Raw genomic sequence first — 18,741 nt, forward strand, 5'->3', positions numbered from 1 at the left:
CTTGGTTCTTTCAGGAAAATGTTTTGTTGCAGTTCATGTACTGACGTCAGGTTTGCCACGCTGATTAAGTGCCCCCCCCCACCCCGGCTTTGTTCCTCCCATTGAGTTCGCCTACTGGGCAAAGGTTTCATTTTTTAGTGCAGCCTGCTTGCTTCTTCAACATCAAATTGGTCAAAAGCCTGCTTACTCCTCCCACACAAACCTCTTACAGTTTCCAAAAAAGAGCAATAACCATGCAGGAGATTTTTGCAGGTGAATGTCACTTGAGAGTCTACAAATGATAAAGCTGGACACTCTCCCAACTGAGCTGCAGTGAGCCTAACAAAGAGATAATTTCCTTTTTGCCTATTTTTTAGCGATCTGGGATCAAATCCAGGATCACACGTTCCAGTTAGTTGTCACATCTTTTTCATCTCTTTTAGTCTATAACAGTTTCTCAATCTGTCTTTGCCTTTCATGGATGTTTTTTGAAGACTACAGTAGAATGTTCTTCAAATGGGCTCATGTGATGTTTCTGCATTCTTGATAAGGTTAGGTGAAGCATTTTAGGCAGAAATACTCATAAGGTGTTAGAACCGGATTTTCTAACACTATTCCCATGCTGCACCAGAAATTTGGCCCTGTGTCCTGTGAGTGAAAATTTTCTGCCAAATCCTGATTTGACCGTAGTGCTTCATGCTTCCCACCAAAAAATCTCAATTTGAACTGAAGAGCCTAAATCTTGTGTAAGATTTTCAGAATCACATTTAAGAGTGAAAAATGGATTGAGATGTCCTTGTGTTTTGGGGCTTCCTTCTTGGAAAGATGAGAATTTTGGATCTGTGCTAACGGTATGAGGAAGGTTAAGAGAGGGCAGGAACTGGTTCTTGTAAACTGACAGTTCGGGAGAGTGAGTTGGAGATAATCGCATAATCCATTTATAACCACCCAAGTTAACAAGCTCTCACCTTCTCCAAATAGGCCCCTTATTTACAAATAGTCACTTCTGCGCAAAAGTGGGCTCTCATCCGTGTGACTGGAGTCACATGCAGCCCGCCTCATGGCATTATTTTCCCCCAACACCACGAAGTTAGACACTAATAATCTGAGCTTTGAAAACAATTTTTTCTCTTACTTTGTAAACACACCACCCCCCAAAATAACTTGCAGCCGTGTCTTCCCAAATCGGTCCGTGCTCTCTGTGTAGATAAGAAACTCCTAGAGCAATGGTGGCTGGTCTTATGCTGCCATGGTCAGGTCGACCACATATGGAGAATGGGTCCAGGCACCATGCTGTGAGAGACCACTGTAAATGGAATTATTTACAGAACAGAATGAATAGGTTGCTACAGAATTCAAAATCAAGTAATAATGATGGGTTACCAGGCCTTTTTAGTCAAGGCTGGCCATGACTCATCTTTGGTTCTTAGCTCCCTTTCCTCCATGACTAGAACTCTTATCTTGCCCTTATCATTTTCCCTGATACTGAGGGACAAGAGCTGTGTGCTCTCTGTTGAGGCACTTGCCAGATAAACCCTGCCAGTGGGAATATAGAGGATTTACCCCAAAAGCGGTACAGGATGATGGTCTGATGGAAGGAATTTTAGTTCACGTGGCTCTGTCTCCTTGCCCTTCAAATCCCACATTTTGCCACAGAAATGAACTTCCTTCCAGAGCAGGCAGCGGGATCTTCCTGGTCACCAGGCCTGCTACCCACTCAGGGGGCAGGTCTAGTCCAGGTACAGACATTCCATCTATTTCCATCTGGCTGAGGGAGCTCACTACGTGTGACCGTGTTCAGACGCACACCATTGCAGGAAATGGGGAACAGGGGATCCAGAAGAACAGGAGAACTATTTGCACGCCAAGGGCTGTCATAAAGATGGTTTGGATGCATACGTGCCGCCCCAAGAGTTGTGAACTGGGAAGTTATGAGGGACGACAGGAGACACATCAATTTCATATGAAAAAGAGCTCCCCACAACCTTCTGCCTACCTTTGTTTCTCCTTCAGTGACCTGTGTGCATACTGACCTACACCATCGGTTAAATACAGTACAATTGAGGCGGTGCCCTCTAAAAATGTAACAGGTGCCTTTAAGGAGGTAGGGCACTCTCTTCTCTCTACTAATATTTGCAGTAAAGATTAAAAGTGCTTTGGTCGGCTGCTGGGGGCAGTGGAGCACACTAAATAATGTTTACAAGTCCCTTGTAGCCTGAGATTCAATGAAGTTCAATAATCGTATTTCAGTGAAACTTAGCCTGAATGTTCTTCCCAAAGTAATCGCTCTTTAATCTGTGTCATTCTAAATTCAAAGAAGAAATATTTCCCAGTTATTGACAAAGAGGAGCTCATTTCATTTTCTAGGTACATCTCTGGCATTCATGGAGTTTATAGAAAGTTGTGTGAAATGGGATAATCACATAACACTCACTCTCTGGTGAAACCACTTAGAATCTAGTGGAATCGTTGTTTTCTCAGGCCATGTTCTACTAATATAGCATGAAGTTTTAGTCCACCTGGATTTACTGTGAAAGAGAAATGTAAAAAAATAAAGGCCAAGGGTGGTGGGTGGGGGAGCGCAAAAGACATTTCATCTGAAAGAAAAATAAGTTGCAAATAATAATCGTCAAAATAATGGTTCCATTTTATTTAACAAGATGACTCTGAATGTACACTTTTGGCTTATGAACACAGTGTAAAGTATCTCCATCTTCCTTTCAGTCTAGTAATTACTACATACATTGGAAATAAATGAACACATTTTACACAAGAAAAGAAATGCGTGTGCTTCAGCTGGTTCCGTGTGACTGTGGCGTTAGCTGGTTTCCCGTATCTGTGGAAGTTCGTCGGGTGGGCACGATCACCCCCACTTCCCAAGTGCAATCAAGCCAGACACACACAAAACAAGCGTTCATGTGCTAGAGAAGCGTGTTGATCACAGCAAACGGCCATTCCTAGATGAGGTTATTAACTTACGGGTACATTTCCACACCCAGAAACACTTTTTTCTGCTGCTGGTGTACAGTGTTATATACGTTCCTTCCACCTAATCTGTGAAGTCAAATGCGTTTGTCGGGAATGAGAAAATGCAGAGAAAATGCACAACAGCGTTCCTTTTTCACTGGAACTGCAAAGGGCCAAGTATGACCCATGGTGACTCTATGAAAAGATCTACAGCCCTTAGGAAGGGCAATGTCCACTATGCATTACAGACAAACTGTAAATGGTTTTGCCACAACACTTCTGGGCTTTATAGGCTGTTGATGGGTCCAGTAAGAAGTAATATGTAAAATTCCATTCTGTGAAAATCTGTTTTACTTGAAGAATATAGATTGCAAAGAATAGCAAAACATTTACTCACAGTGCTGGGAAAAGTATTTACCATGAATTCCTTGGGTCAAAAATTACACACAGGGAAAGAATGAAGCATTTCGAGGCTGATTCTTGGGGGAATCACTAACTTAACATTGTTTCTGCTTATAGAGTAATTGGACTAATTACAAATGCATTTGTCCAACTGGGTCTCTACATTTGTGGTCAGTGAAAGCAATGGATACGGTCAGGAGGAAGCACCTAGTTTGGGGAATGAAAAACCCCCATTAAACACTGCCTCTGCTCACTGGCAGGCAGTCACAGTCCCTCACAGCCTGACAATATTTGCCTGTTGTGGAAAAATGACAATGTCAGCTCAGGAAATGACATGACAATGTATTGGTTAAATGTTTTCTGGAACACCTACACTATTCAGTTAGAACTGTACTATTTGCAAATGAGTAAATATGCCAAGGGGCTCACAGCATGCCTACCAGACGCAAATATACACAGTTATGGCAAGCTTATTGCAAGTCCTCTTAAAGTAACAGGAAATTTTGATGCAAAAAAGACAGATGAAAATACAGGCCATAAATTGTAAAGGAGCCATACTCCGAGGAAGGTATTATTTGAAAAGCACAGAAGACTATTTTATCCAAGAGGGAATCACAAACATTAAAAATAAAATATTTGGTATTCTACACTATATTACAAAAATAAATATATCCATCAATAAATAGTAAGAAGCCTAGAAACTTTTACAGGAATATTTTGGTTGTGGGCTGTCAAAATCCCTCTGCTACAATCCTCCTCAAGAATCATTTAGGTGTCAACTTCAGTGATGATAATTCTTCCATAATAGAGTAAAAAAGACTGGCGCAGGATGCAGCCAAGCTCTGTGACCAGCAAGGACGTTAGTGACCTCTACCTCCTGAGGATCTGACAATTTCACGGCTTCGTATTAGCGTAGGGATATAGGAGAGGTGAGACACATTGCAAGAGGCCTGATGGGGGTCCCTATTTAAGGTTTGTGCCTTTGCATTTCTTGATGAGAAAAAAAAATGCAACTAGCAACGTTTGAATAACCAACATATGACTTGCTCTACTCTTTTTCCATAGTGAAGAAGCAACATAGAAATGCATGATTATGTCTGGCCTGTAGTAAAAGGACAAACATCTGGGATACACAGCCTAATCACTGACAACCTAGACTTTCACATCTCTTTAACAGAAGAGTGTGCTTGCCACAAGATTGCCCCCCAAACCTGGCTGAGTCAGCAGAGAGCGTGAAGGAAACAGGCCCTGGCACATCTTAGTGTTCTACCATCAGCACTCTAATAGCAGCAGGGTGTAGGGCCTGTACACGTGGCTCCTGAGAGCAGCTTGCTGAGTTTTCAGGAATTTTGCAAGCCGTTTGACATCACACTGGTAGCTTGAAATAGGCTACAGTGATTCTGGTTCAGCTGAGATTTTGCTGTATGTCTATCATAGACAGTGTCCTTTAGAAAAGAGAAGCAGTACCGTAGAGTAAGTGAGGATACAGTGTGTACCGTGGATATAAAGGATGCACTATGTCCCTCTGAGGGCTCTAAGTGTCACTATCCAAAGCCAGTTACCCATGTGCGTGCGCGCACACACATGCACACGCACACACGCACACATGCACACCACTTTATATGGAAGCTCTTTCATAAACGAATGATCTGAGTTGCGTGGCCAACTCAAATTGTCAATCACCGTATACTCACTGAAGGTCAAAATTCCACTTTTCTGGGGCAGTGATTTCCCAGAATCTGCCCTCTGGACATCAGTGGACAATGGATATACAGAGCAGAGGCCCAAATCGGACAAAATGTCCTTCTAGCTTCCCTTACCTCTATTTTCTAGTGCAATTTGAGTTTATCACCCCAAGAGGTTTGTGAAAGGGAGGCTGCTGGTTTCCCATGGTAAAAAAAAAAATGCAAGACTTCTTAAGGAAGCATTCAATGGGGTGAGTGGGGGACAATGTACTGGAAACCACATTCCTAGAAGTGTGAACCTTCAGTGTCGGCTTCCTGGAGGAGTCAAAACAATTTGAGACCTATACTGCTCTCGTTCTTCCTGCACAAAGCCCATGATATCACATGGATGTTGGTGCTGGGGGGAGCTAAGATCAGAGCCTCAGTGTCCCTCCATGTAGCCAACTGCTGTTAAGCCCATTGGACCATCTGTATCAGGAACACTTCCCCATTACCTTAGTCCTGGCCAGTTCCAAACTGGGAGACTGCAGCATGGGAGAGTTGGGAAGCCTACCAGGGGGCAAACCTGATTTCAGAATTGAGGCTTAGCTCTTGAGTCATTAGCTTGTGTGTCTCTTTATGGATCCATTTATTTAGATGTATCTGTTTGGACCCTGGTTTTCTTTTTCTTATACTAAAGTATTCTTCATGAACAAAACCTTTCATAAAGAATACTTATTAGAATAAAGTCAAATTAAATCTTGGGAGGAAATCTAGAAATTAGAGCACTAACCCCACTCACCCTGACAGCAAATGCTTTCAGGTGTTCCCTCCCAACCCCACAGCAAGGGCAATAAAGGCCAATGAAGACAGGAGAAACAAAAATGACAGAAGGATATGAGACGCTGGGGCAAGAAAAGAAAGAAGGAAGGAGACGGGTGGAAAGAAGCAAAAGCAGGGGTGCAGAGGCAAGGGAGAAATAGTAAGAATTAAAGAAAAATATTAAGAAGAGTCCAACAAACAGATCCCTTCTGATTTTCCTCCTCTTGGTCTTGGGTAATTTTATTTTGTCCAAAAGATTTAAATCTCCAGTTAAAACTGCTTATAATTTTACAAACACATCCTAGGTTAGCATCTATATCCTTTTCTCTCTTCTCCTGCGAGCACCGTCCCACCTCCTCTACCCTCTGCAGCAGTAAAGGCCAACACACATGGCCTTGCTGTCCTGTTATCTCAGGAACATCCTGAAGTTCCTTCTGTTTGTTTTTTCTTTCTTTTTTTTTTTTTCTTGACCAGGCGCTGCCCTCTAGAGCGCAGTGGTGTTCCAGGGACTCATTCTTTGGTAATGTAGCTTAAGGCCACTGCCTCTTGAAGCCCTTTGATTTCTGTATCAGATAACCCCTCTCCTTAAACAGGCAGCACCCTTTACCTGGTCCTGTTGCCCTGAGCAATGGCACAAACTCAACTGATAAAAGCTAATCTACATTTCCGGGCGCCTGGGTGGTTCAGTCAGTTAAGCCTCTGACTCTTGGTTTCAGCTTAGGTCATAATCTCGCAGTTTTGTGAGTTCGCGCCCCACATCGGGCTGTGTGCTGATCATGCAGAGCCTACTTGGGATTCTCTCTCTCTCTCTCTCTCTCTCTCTCTCCCTCTATCTCTCTCTGCCCCTCCCTTACTCACACTGTCTCTATCTCTCTCAAAATAAATAAATAAACTTTAAAAAAGTTAAAAAAAAAAAAGCTACACCTACATTTCCAATAGTATTTAGGAAATGTCATACTTCATAGGATGGTCAAATTCCTGGTGCAAATTATCTTGACATAAATCCTACTCAGAGAAGAGTTGACTGAGAATATACCATCAGTTTTTAATATATACACATTTGATTGAGTCATGCATATGAGGGAGTATAATCTACCTCTATAGAACCAGGAGAATTTTGTAAGTTTATCTCTGTACACATATACATACACAAGTATCTATCACTGACACTCTATTTCTGCTTAGGGCCTGTTGTTTTCAAATTGACATAGAGGACAATTAGTGTGGCTTGCCACTTGCTATTGGAAATGGCATTGACAAGAAATGGCAAGTCCAAAGAAAAACATATTGGAAGGGATGATATTGTATTAGCAAAACATGCATTTCCTACAACAAACTGACCTGCCCATTTCCCTAAGGCAGCAAGCCTCTATCATCTGTACACTCTTATTAAATAATCTCATTAAATAGGAACACAAAATATACACATTTACAGTTATTAAATTAGCACAGGACTCCTCTTCTATCTACAGCCACATTCAGAGACTGCCATGCCTTCATATTTGAACTTGTAGGTGACCACGCCTTTGTCTAAGTAGAGGATGGAGATGGGCTCTAGCTTGGTGGGCACACAGCAGGCTTTGGAAGCCTTTTGGGAATTCTTGAGGTGGACCAGGGCCTGGATAATCGCATGCTTTGTGGGTGTGAGATGCTCTGCAAGGGGGTAGTTGCAAACCCCACGGCATTCGTAGGCTTCATATCCAGGTGGGGCGATGATCCAAGAGTCCCAGCCAATCTCTTTGAAATCGATGTAGAGCGGGGTCCTCTTGCAGTAGTTTCCTTTAGCATTCCTTCTGATGCGGGCAGTGGAGTCATAGATGATGTTTGACCTCATTTGCAGCAAAGCTTCTTCTCCAGGTCCGCTGGAATAACTGTCCATGCCCAAGTTGTCAAACTCCAGAAGTTGCTCATGGGCAATCATTTCATTCAGTTCTTCTGTCCGCTCCTTCTCGCTGCTTTGGTCATCAGAAAACACGACAAGCAAAGGGTCATGCTTATTCCTGGCACTGGTGTCTATTTCCAGTTGTCCCCTGCCAGCATCCTCAACTCCGTCGTGTCTACTCTCAATGTGGACCTCCAGCTGGTGGGTGGATGAACCTGACTTTTGCCAACGTCTAATGGCCTCAGTGACATCAAAAGTCTCCCACTCACTGTTGGTTCCATAGATCTCCCCTGACACCAAGACCAGCATGCTTCTTTCACCCTCACTGTCCCCTCTGCTCTCTAGTACCTCAAAAATGGTAATTTTTCGGTCTACTCCATCATAGATCATGCGATCTCTTTGCACCAGCGTGTACAACCTCAGTTCAGCCATGATAACCTCTTCATGGTGAGGAATGGACACATTGAAGAGGAGAGGGTATTTTCGGAGCCCATTAAAACTGGCTGGCTGGGAAAACAGATCTGAAAAAAAAAAGACAAAAATCAGAATTGCTGTATGTCACTGAGAAAAACAGATGCTTATTTATGTGATAAAAGGGCCTGTCTGCACGAGAAGCTTGACACTGAGAAATCAATGAGAGCAAACACAATGTTAACATTCTCTGACAGAAAACACTGAAAGGTCAGTGGTAGAATACTAAGCTGACTTTCGCGGCCAAGGCTAAGATGGAAAATGGCTGCCTGATGAATGGGACACCGCTCTCCCGGCCTTGCTTGCGTAGCTTATCAGCCACAGAATGACAGAGCTGGGAGGAAGCCTGGAGACTGTGCAGGCAAGCCCCCAGTTATTCCAACCAGTGAGGAGCCGTCAAATTGGACATGGGGTGGTTGTTCTTTCTTGGAAGTTTTTCAGAGATGAGGACTTCATGGCTTTTCACATGTGCATTTGTAGTGGGTGGAGATTGCCCACATGGTTGGCTGAGCATTAAAAGACCTTCAGCTATATTGGGGGTTGGCAAACTATAGCCCATGGGCCATATTGGGCTCTACCTCTGGAAATAAAGCATCATGGGAACATAACCTGACCCATTTATTTCTGTGTGGTCAGTGGCTACTATTGTACTACAATGGCAGAATTGTGACAACAACATGGCCACCAAAACCTAAAATATTTACTATCTGTCTGGCCCTTTACAGAAATATTTTGTTGACTTCTGCTCTAGACGCCAAAATCTGACAAGGTAACCAGATAGCCAAATACCAAGGGGGTCACAGTGGATGAATTTTGGGTGTGTGGTTGTCAACAAGGAGGAATGGGAAGAAAGGAAACTTGGGATAGAAGTCTTCTATCCCAAGGGTAGTCTTCTACCCTTAGCAACCATCACGGAGTTTGGTACATAAGAATCACTTGGAATGTTTATGAAACAAATTTTTAAAAGTCCTTTAGTCTCAGAAGCATGCCTCCAAATGTTAGCATGTTGGCTTCCTATCTGAGAATTTTACGGGAGCCCAAAGCCTCTATACACTTGCTCCCAGGAAATACATGATTACAAAATGTCCCTGAAGGCATTTGTCAACCAGCAAAGGGTTCCATGAAACCAGGGTACTAAGGACCCACCAATGGAGGGGTTCTCTATCACCTCTGGCAGTTTTCCTAACTCTGTAACCAATTCCTAATTTTAGTGTGGTCCTTGTTCCAGACTGTACCCTTTAATACTCTTATTTCACTTTATAATATTTTTTTTTAGTACTTAATATCTCTTTTAGTTCTGTCCTAAGCAACAACATTCATGAAATAAGGGCATTGAGGTGATAGCCATGTGGACTTTTTTCTGATCCACGTTAATGAAAATATATAATAAGGTCTCATAATTTACAGCTTTCTCTGGGTACCACTAAAATCATCTCAAACACCAACAGTGGGAAATACTGGTCAAAGGAATGAATTTGAATTCTCTAACATGACTCTTAAAAGCAGCTATAACCAGGCCTTAACCTCCTGATCGACGTATGGCTGCCATTCATCCCCTACAGTACATGGAACATTGTAATTGGCCAACTGATATTTGTTGAAAGTTTAAATCATAAAAATTCCTATCGAAAGGAGACTGAGGGGTGCCTGGGTGGCTCAGTCAGTTAAACGCCCGACTCTTGATTTCAGCTCAGGTCATGATCTCACGGTTTGTGAGTTCAAGTCCCACATTGGGCTCTGCACTGACAGTGAGGATCCTGCTTGGCATTCTCTCCCTCTCTCTCTGTTCCTCTCCCACTGTGCTTGCTCTCTCTCTCTTTCTCGCTTTCTCTCTCTCTCTCTCTCAAAATATATGAATAAATAAAAACTTAAAAAAAATAAAGTAGGCTGATATCTTCACCATTTGCCAAAACATTCCTTTGCCTTGTTGTGTATTGCACCTTTGGAGATGTTCCTCTGACTCTTGGAAAGTCTTCTCCCCTTTTGGGTGTGTGGCCCCTCCTCGTGGGGTTTTCCCCCTCTTCACATCCCTATCTAGAAGTTCACTCCCTTCTGGGTCCCTTGAATATTTACTCTCTGTCTCTCCTTTGAGCTTTGCCATTTATATCCTTCCATTTCAGGTTTCTTTTTATGAATGGGTCTTCCCAACTAGATCATGACCAAGCTGGCAGGTACTGTGCCTTAAACTCCTTCTGTGCCTCCATGCTACCATGATGCCTTAAACAGAGGCAACACTTTCAAAATATTGATTAGTTGATTGTGAACATCAGATCAAACTGATTTATGGGCATGGCATATGTTCTTAATACATCAAGTAACTTGGGAGTTGTCCCTTTTATAAGAATAGAGAGACTTGACTCTCCTTGGACAGGGAACATGAGAAGATCAAAAATAGGAAGGTAGACAGGTTGCTCCATCCATGACAAAAGTGCAGGATAAAAACTTATGGTGGTGGGTGGAAGAAATTCCAAAGGAGCACAAGGAAACTTTGGGTGGTGATGAATATGTTCATGATCTTGATTGTGGTCATGGTTTCAGCGGATGTTTATATATGTCAAAACCTGTCAAATTATATACTTCAAATATGTGCAGTTTATTGTATATCTATTATACTTCAATAAAGCCATTAAAAAAATAAATCCGCAGAGCATGTACAAATATACTAAGTAGTGGATGGAGGTGTTGCATTCTAGGCAAGGGAACTGACGTTAGTTGAGCATATTGTAACGTGCCAGGTGTTTTGAAAGCATTGTTTTATTTAGTACTTACAATGACTCTTTATTGCTATTGTGCTCATTTTACACCAGAACAAATCAAGCCTCAGTGCAGAGGACTGACTTCCCCAAAACGATGAAGTGAGGTCAGCAGCGGTAGGAATTAAAGTCATGGCTTTTTTCTACCTTAGAGGTGCGCTTGTTTTCCCCTGATTAGTTAGATTTGGAGGAGGTTTTTTTTGTTTTGTTTTGTGGGGATGGAGGGGTTGGTCTTTGTCTCCTAGGCAGCTGCACTGTGCAGACCCAAAGAGTCAAAGGAGGGACAGTTAACAGCCACTAGGGCTAGCCCAGTGCACACTCCACCTGCAGACTGGCAGAGGACGCCACAGCGGGAGCGTCCACGGAGAGATCCGCTCCGGCTTTCGCTGGTGTCCAGTGATCAGATGCTCTGTAAACTCCACTTCCTGACCTGCCTCACGCAAATCCTCCACGGAAGAAGCGAGAACTGAAGCACTCCTGTTTTCCCAGGGGATGTGAACACTTTCCCACCTGCACTCTCAGCCAGGCACCCAGGGCTCAGTGCTCGGAAACACTAGGAAGGTTTCCCATGGAAGGAAGCTATTTATTTTCAATCCAGACTCACCCCCAAAAGGAATCCGTAACTTCAGTTTGCCATTTCCATTATGTTACTAAATGTTACTAAGTAACATTTCCAATGTGTTACTAAATATCTGAAATTTGGGCAGTTACCTAAATTTTAAAGGCAAACGATATCTTTAGGACTGAGCAACACCCACTCCCCGTTTCCTCCAGTGCCTAGAATTTAAGGAATTCATTCATAATATCTGATGTTTATTCAGCAATTCATAGTAAATGCAGTGCTTTCTCACTCAGAACCTCTTTGAAATAGCTCAATTATGTTACATAGGTATATTATCCCCAATTTACAGATGAGCAAATTGAGGCCCAGAGAAATTAAACTAATTAACTCTAGCTACTAAGTCAACCGTGTCTCAAAATTCCAAATCCTAAGCTATTGCTTTGCTATTGCCTTTCTGCTTTTAAGAATGTCTGGTCAATATCAATCAAAACCCTCTTTTCTACCTGGTTAATGATTATGGTAAATATTAAAGAATTCATTTCTTTGGATCTACAGCTTTTACCATACATATGCCTACTAGTACCATATTAACTAAAAGATTAACTTGCTAGGTCATTAGATTTAGTCACTGAATAAAGCTGGGGGAGATACCATAGGTTTCCTACTGATATTTAAAATTTGCACATTACTATTCATAAAGACATTGAAATAAGCTGGATCATTAACTGGGTCATACATTATTCCTGGGCATTATAAACAGTGATTCAAGGATAAACATGTCACACAAACACACCAAAACTTTAGGAAGAACCTCTAAAACATACATTTTCAGCCTGTCTGAATATTTCTTCAATAAGGTCAGAAAAGAGAAACTCATTCAAAGTTCGAAAGAAGCACAAATCACAACTTTTGGGTGTTGTCTGTTTTCATCATTTACATTCCAAGCAGAAGTTCATGCATTTTTGAGTCGATCAAAAGACAAACGGAAATTGAGACATATCTGGAAAATGACACGCACAAGTATAGTGGTCGACCAACATAATTTTTTTATCACTTACTGTTCAAACTTAAAAAAATTTTAACAACCCGATCATGAAGTCAAAATGGCTTTGGATTAAAAGATATTCTTTAGTGCCTTTTAATAACATTTGGGAAATGACCATGAAAATGGTATAGACCCAAAATGTGAATTGTTTTTGAGTATCTATGTACATACACCCTTATACAGAGGCCTTCCCCCTTATCTATATTATTCCCACGCATTGTAAATTTTCTTATCCGCCTCTTGAAAAAAAATCCAAGCAGAATCTATCAATAGTATGTAAACTTACCTTCATTTTTGAAGCTCCTAATGATGTTGGCAGATGGCATGGAGGTCCGATCTGTTGCAAACTTGTTGTAGAGCTCCAGCATGTACTCTGGTGGGTCAACCTTGGCTGAATCCTGCGAAGGGATGTCGGAGAGGTTCAGTGTCTTGAGGAATTCATTCTTCATGCTTTGCAGCAATGTGTTAAAGTCGACACCATCTTGCTCTGAGAAGACATCATCGAAGAGGGGCATATCTTCTTCCAGAGGTGACTGCTCCAGACTCATGATGGGGCTGCCGGAAACTGAGTGAACCACCAGGCAGACGAGAGCGCACAGTTGCAGGGCCAGAGAACCCATGACTCTGCTCAAGCCCCCAGGCCAACCCGGGAAGGTTTAGCTCTCCTGGGCTCTAAGTGGCAGTTTTATCTTGTAGCGCGTTAATGTCTCGTGTCACTGGAGACAAGTTTGGAAACTCTTCCCCTCTCTCTCCCTCCCCCTAGCACTCTTCCTCTCCCCTCAAAAGTCAGGTTGCAGTAATTGGATAACAAAATCCCCTATAGGGGCCTAGCCTTTCTTATCTCCCCAGTGTAAACTTGTGCACCAGATTTTGTTTCTATCTTGCGATCCTTTTTTCTTTTAATGAGCATTTTGTAAACATTTCCACATTCTGACACTGGCGAAGAGATAGGACAATTTTCTCTTCACAGAAGCTCTGCTTCTCTTCCTTTCAATCCACTTCCTTTTGGCAGGAATGTCTAAGTTCTGCTTTTACGCGGTTCACTTTCACACATGCCTAGAATAGATACTAAGAATCAACACAATACACATCAGTGGCAACACGGATTAATTCCAGTGATAGGGCTTCCGTCCTCACATCAACATTTCTGAAGTCAGATCAAATATCCAGCATCTCTAAGTTAAGCTAATAGATATAAATGAATTTATATAAATTTTTAGAAGCTTGCGTTTTTAGAAACAGGGAAGTATAAACTTTGTGGTCAAGGGCCTTTTCATACAGATTTAATCTGGTTAAATGGCTTTTGAAACATAGGGTGAGTGTTTCATTATAATAGCAACTAAAATTTCTTAGGTGCTTTCCTATAAACAGGCGTTGTGCTAGGTGCTTTGTGTACATCACCAAATGTGCTCCCTCTAATAACCCTATCACTATTCCCATCGCAGGTATGGGTCACTAAAATTCAGTAACTTGCTAGAGGTCACAGAGCTACAAGGTGATAGAGTCAGGATTTGAACGTAGGCCTTCTGACTCTTATACAAAGAAGAAAACAGACTTTTCAACCGGTGTTCCCTGAGGTTGGGGCAAGGGCTAAGTAAGCCCCAGCCGAGCCTTGCCTAGAGAGTCCACAGTCAGGAGGCAGGCAGCGATTTGCAGCTGGACGGGAAGCCCGGGTTCTTCACCCTGGCAATGAAGTATCAGGATGGCCAAAAATCTCTGCCAAATCCATCTTTATGGCTAAACCAAACTGATCAGGTGGTTCCAAATAAAATTTTGGCAAACAGCATTACTAGGCAGATGAAAAATGCCAAACGCCTTTGTCTGAGAGACTGGTGAAACTGATTGTGTGCCTAGTTTAGGAAGGACAGATCAGGTTCACATCACTTTCCAGCCCTCGTTAGTGGCAGTATTGGTGTGGTGCGGTCAGGCTGGGTGGAAAATTCCAGGGAGTGCTCTCTCCCCTGAGGTGGTGGGACTGGTGTCTCCTGACTTGTTCAGTGCACTCCCTGTGCAATTACAGGCAGCTGGCGTTGTGTCCAGAAGACTGGTTCCAGGTGTTTGATACACTGGAATACTCTCCTAGTTTCTGAGTTAAACTTTCCTATGTTTACCCCAATAGGCTGGCTACAATATCTCCACTATCCTTTTTCTTGTGAGCTCCCTGTGCAACCATCTTCTGATCCTTTCCTCCCCTCAAATGCAACTTTACAGCAGTTTTCTTGAACTACCATAGAAAGACTTGTATTTTGAGGGAAAGTCTCTCCTCAAAATTGTGCCTTTGTTGAGCAGTTGTTGATTTTGATTCAGTGTTCTATCTTGGTTGAGGCTCCGGCTCCCACATTAAAAAGACAATTGTAGAGTAGAAATAGATTATACCCTAATAGGTCCATAAGCAAGAGAGTCCAACCCGCCCCGGGGATGGGCTTTAACATGAGGTTTCTGACAGCATACCAGCGGGGCCCTTGTATCATGTCCTGCATCAAAACAAGCACCCGTTTCTCTTCACACACACAGAGATGTCAACGCACACTCCAGAACTCTGAATGGCAGGCATGTGCGTGTAACTGCCTCAGGACAGCGGAGTAAGTGACAGTACTTACAGCCCGGGCGCACTGGCTTCAAAGGTCAGGAGGAGGGACGGACATCCCACATCACAGAACTCCAGCGTTTTGCATTCTTAGGGGGAACACACGCAGCTGAGATTTCCATGAATCCTCCATATTCGGTGTTGGAGTAACTGTTGGGGTTGAACATCTGGACCAGTTGCTGCATCAAGAATGTTTATATTTTCGGCTGACTTAAATATAAAATAACAAAATGTCTATAACCACATCTCAATGCCTATGACTTCTTGAAATGTAATGTCCCTAAGCCCCACATCTGCGCTGGGGGTGGACAAGGAAGGAGATTGGACTCCATGCATGGAGGAGAGAGGCAGAAGCCTCACCCTCTTCTAGGCCTGGGATACTTTGCATTTTAGCTGCGGAGTCTTTATCCACATGATTTTACCTAGAAGCTTCTCCTGATGGCTCTCACCTGACTTTAAAAGGTCCAAATATCTCCACATTCCTTCCCCTATCTTGATTTCCCGGACACAGTCTATTCTATTACTTTGCACTGTCTCATTATTTTGGATCCCTTTCATTTGGAACGTGTTATAACCCGTTTAGAGTAGATGGAAGATGACTATTTTCTGAGTCAAAGATGAAAGGCATGTCTAGATGTTTTAAGAGAACCTCCATGGGTGGAGAGCAAAATATTAACTAGCATCATGCTTATCAAACCCACTGTAAAATGCTCCAGAGTCTCCACTTTACAAAGCGTGGGCCAACTTTTAAGACTAGTTCTAGTTACTGTACATACTCGAAGGATCTGACTGAACTCCATTGGAGTTTTCAAAGGGATCTGTGATCCAGGGAAGGTAAGATCCATTGGACAACACCCATGTGAATGCTGCTGTCCCCTGCTAGGACTGAACAGGTCCTGAATAAATGCGATCAACAAAATTGTCTTGACTGACAAATGGTCAGTGAAGTCAGGAGATCTTTGGACATGACTCCACCTTCCACCTTGGACCCTACTTCAGAAGCCTGACACTACTCTTGCTACTTAGGAATTTTCAGGACTTTGAGGTATACCTTCTCAAACCAAGTATGATAATAAAAACATTCAGCAAGCCATATAACGGGTCCAAGCCAATCAAAACAGATACAAGCCAGAGTGCCAGAGCAGGATTGCAGAGGCCTCAAGCTGCCCTTAATGAGCTCTAGATCTTGGGGAGTTTGGGGTGGGATACTGGTGGAGGGGCTTGGGCAACAGCTATTTACCAACCTGTATGGAAATATTTTGGTATTTTAGCACTACATATTACCATTGTACTATGTATAACAGGTGCACGTTAAGTATTGCCTAAAACTAAGCCAGAGCTCTGCAAGCTACATGCCGTTAGAATTTGCTAACTCAACACGAGGATAGATAGCTTGCACTGATTATTCCCTTGCCTGCTACTAGAATCTGCTTTCTGGCTGCCGTCTCGTTCTCCAGTCCAGATCTTGCCCATAGTACCGAGACTTAGGAAACCATTTGGGCTGCCTTTGTCCCTCGGCTGGGTCAGAGAGCTCCTGCTCTTCTCCTCTGATGTCATCTCCCCCCAAATCTCCTCTAGGATTGGAAGCTGCCTCGACGGTGGCATTTCTCATCAATTCATGTTTCAGAGTCCACATTTTCAGTCAAGGAAGTGTTTCCTTGCTTCTTCTGAGCCCTCAGCATTTAGGTTGCTACTTACCTGAGGCTTGTCTACCAAGTGGTTCTCACACAGCAACACACAGGGGCCAGCTCCTCAACTCAGCTCCTCCAACGTCTGTGGTTTAAGTAGCCCCTTACCTCCTTCTTTCTATAACCTTCCACATGAGCCCTTCATTCACCAATCAGGCTTCTCATGTGAATTTTCATCAATAATTAGGCTAGTAATAGGGGCGCCTGGGTGGCTCAGTCGGTTAAGCGTCTGACTTCAGCTCAGGTCACGATCTCACAGTTCCTGAGTTCTAGCCCCACATCGGGCTCTGTGCTGACATGTCGGAGCCTGGAGCCTGCTTCGGATTCTGTGTGTCTCCCTCTCTTTCTGCCCCTCCCCGCCCCCACTCATGCTATCTCTCTCTCAAAAACAAATAAGCATTTAAAAAAATTGTTTTAACTAGTAATTAGGCTAGTAATAAAAAAGTTCAGTTCTTTGTCACAGTTTTCCCCTCAAGATTTCTTGTACATACCTACTATGTACGGATCAAAAACAAAACCTAAAGAAAACAGACCAAACCCCTGACCTTATGGAGTTTACTTTCGAGCTGGGAGAAGAGAAACAATAAACAAATATACAACTAAAATGAAGTGTCTGGTTGGGGGTGATAAATACAGTGGGGGGTGGAAAAGTAAGAGGACAAGGAATGCCAAGGGGAAGGGGTTGCTATTTAATTGTCAAGTCTAGGGAAGGCCTCCCAAGTGAGGGAGCCAGCCATGCAGGTCCACGGAAGGAAGAGCATTGCAGGCAGAGGGAACTGCCCATGCAAAGACTGTAAAGTGACAGCATGTTTGGGAGGCGCAAGCACCAGCGAGAAGGGCAGGATGGTTATTAAAATCAAGTGAGGGGGAGAGTTACAGAAGATGAAGTCTAAGAGGAAGCAGGGGCTGGACCACTTAGGAGGTCCTGGATTCTTAACAAAAAAATTTTTTTAATGTTTATTTTTTGACAGAGAGAGAGAGAGAGGGAGAGAGACAGAACATGAGTGGGGGAAGGGCAGAGAGAGAGGGAGACACAGAATCCGAAGCAGGCTCCAGGCTCCGAGCTGTCAGCACAGAGCCCGACGCGGGGCTCGAACTCACGGACCGCGAGATCGTGACCTGAGCCGAAGTCGGACACCCAACCAACTGAGCCACCCAGGCGCCCCATGGATTCTTTTTAAACAGCCATGCTACACAGATACATAAGTTTGCCTTTTCGTTTTTTGTCACTCACCATTTCATCTCAAGGGTTTTTCACATTCCCACATGGTCTTCACAACCAGTAATGTATTCATATATTTGTTTACTTGAAATTCAGGTCTGTAAAAGAGAAATTATGGAGTGGTCAGATAACATTTATTCTCCATACAATACCGCCAGTCTCAGAAATACGTGGAAACTAATAGTCTGTGCCACATCACGTCTTGCCTGGATTGTGGTAATAGGCTACTAACTGCTTCTGTCCTCACCTCCTAGCAGTTCATTCTCAACATGGCACCTAGATCCTGACATGACATCATATCATCACTCCTTTCCTCGCTCAGAGAAAAAGACAAAGTCTTACAAAAGCCCACATGGCCCTCTATTACGTCTCTGATGTCATTGCCTCTTACTAACTCCACAGCAGCCCCAGTGGCCACCGTGGTATTCTTTAAACACCCCACGCGTGTTCCCGCTTTACAATCCTTGCTTCAGTTGCTCCTCTGGCGGAAACAACTTTCCTCCCTCCTCCAAAGCCACATAGTCACTCTCACCCCCTTCTAGTCTTTGCTCAGAAGTAACCTCCTCCATGAAGCCTGCTCTGAACACTCTATTCACAATGGCAGTCTGCCAAGCAATCTTAAACGTACTTACCCGCTCTAGCACTCCTAATCACCTCCCAACATAAGATAAATTAATACAATTTAATTAATATGCAC

At 43.2% G+C, this 18,741-nt stretch overlaps 1 protein-coding gene across 1 annotated transcript; it reads right to left on the minus strand.

Moving 5' to 3' along the window:
- Nucleotides 1–5,067: 5,067 nt before the first annotated feature.
- On the minus strand, nucleotides 5,068–13,597 carry BMP10 (bone morphogenetic protein 10). The gene is made up of 2 exons (XM_015064077.3): nucleotides 12,834–13,597; nucleotides 5,068–8,237 (listed from the first exon to the last, which is right to left on the minus strand). Exons 1-2 carry the CDS (start codon nucleotides 13,165–13,167, stop codon nucleotides 7,297–7,299), a joined length of 1,275 nt encoding a protein of 424 aa, XP_014919563.1. The 5' UTR covers nucleotides 13,168–13,597; the 3' UTR covers nucleotides 5,068–7,296.
- Nucleotides 13,598–18,741: the final 5,144 nt, after the last annotated feature.

Source organism: Acinonyx jubatus, chromosome A3 (assembly GCF_027475565.1).
Source record: "Acinonyx jubatus isolate Ajub_Pintada_27869175 chromosome A3, VMU_Ajub_asm_v1.0, whole genome shotgun sequence".
Taxonomy (NCBI): Eukaryota; Metazoa; Chordata; class Mammalia; order Carnivora; family Felidae; genus Acinonyx; species Acinonyx jubatus.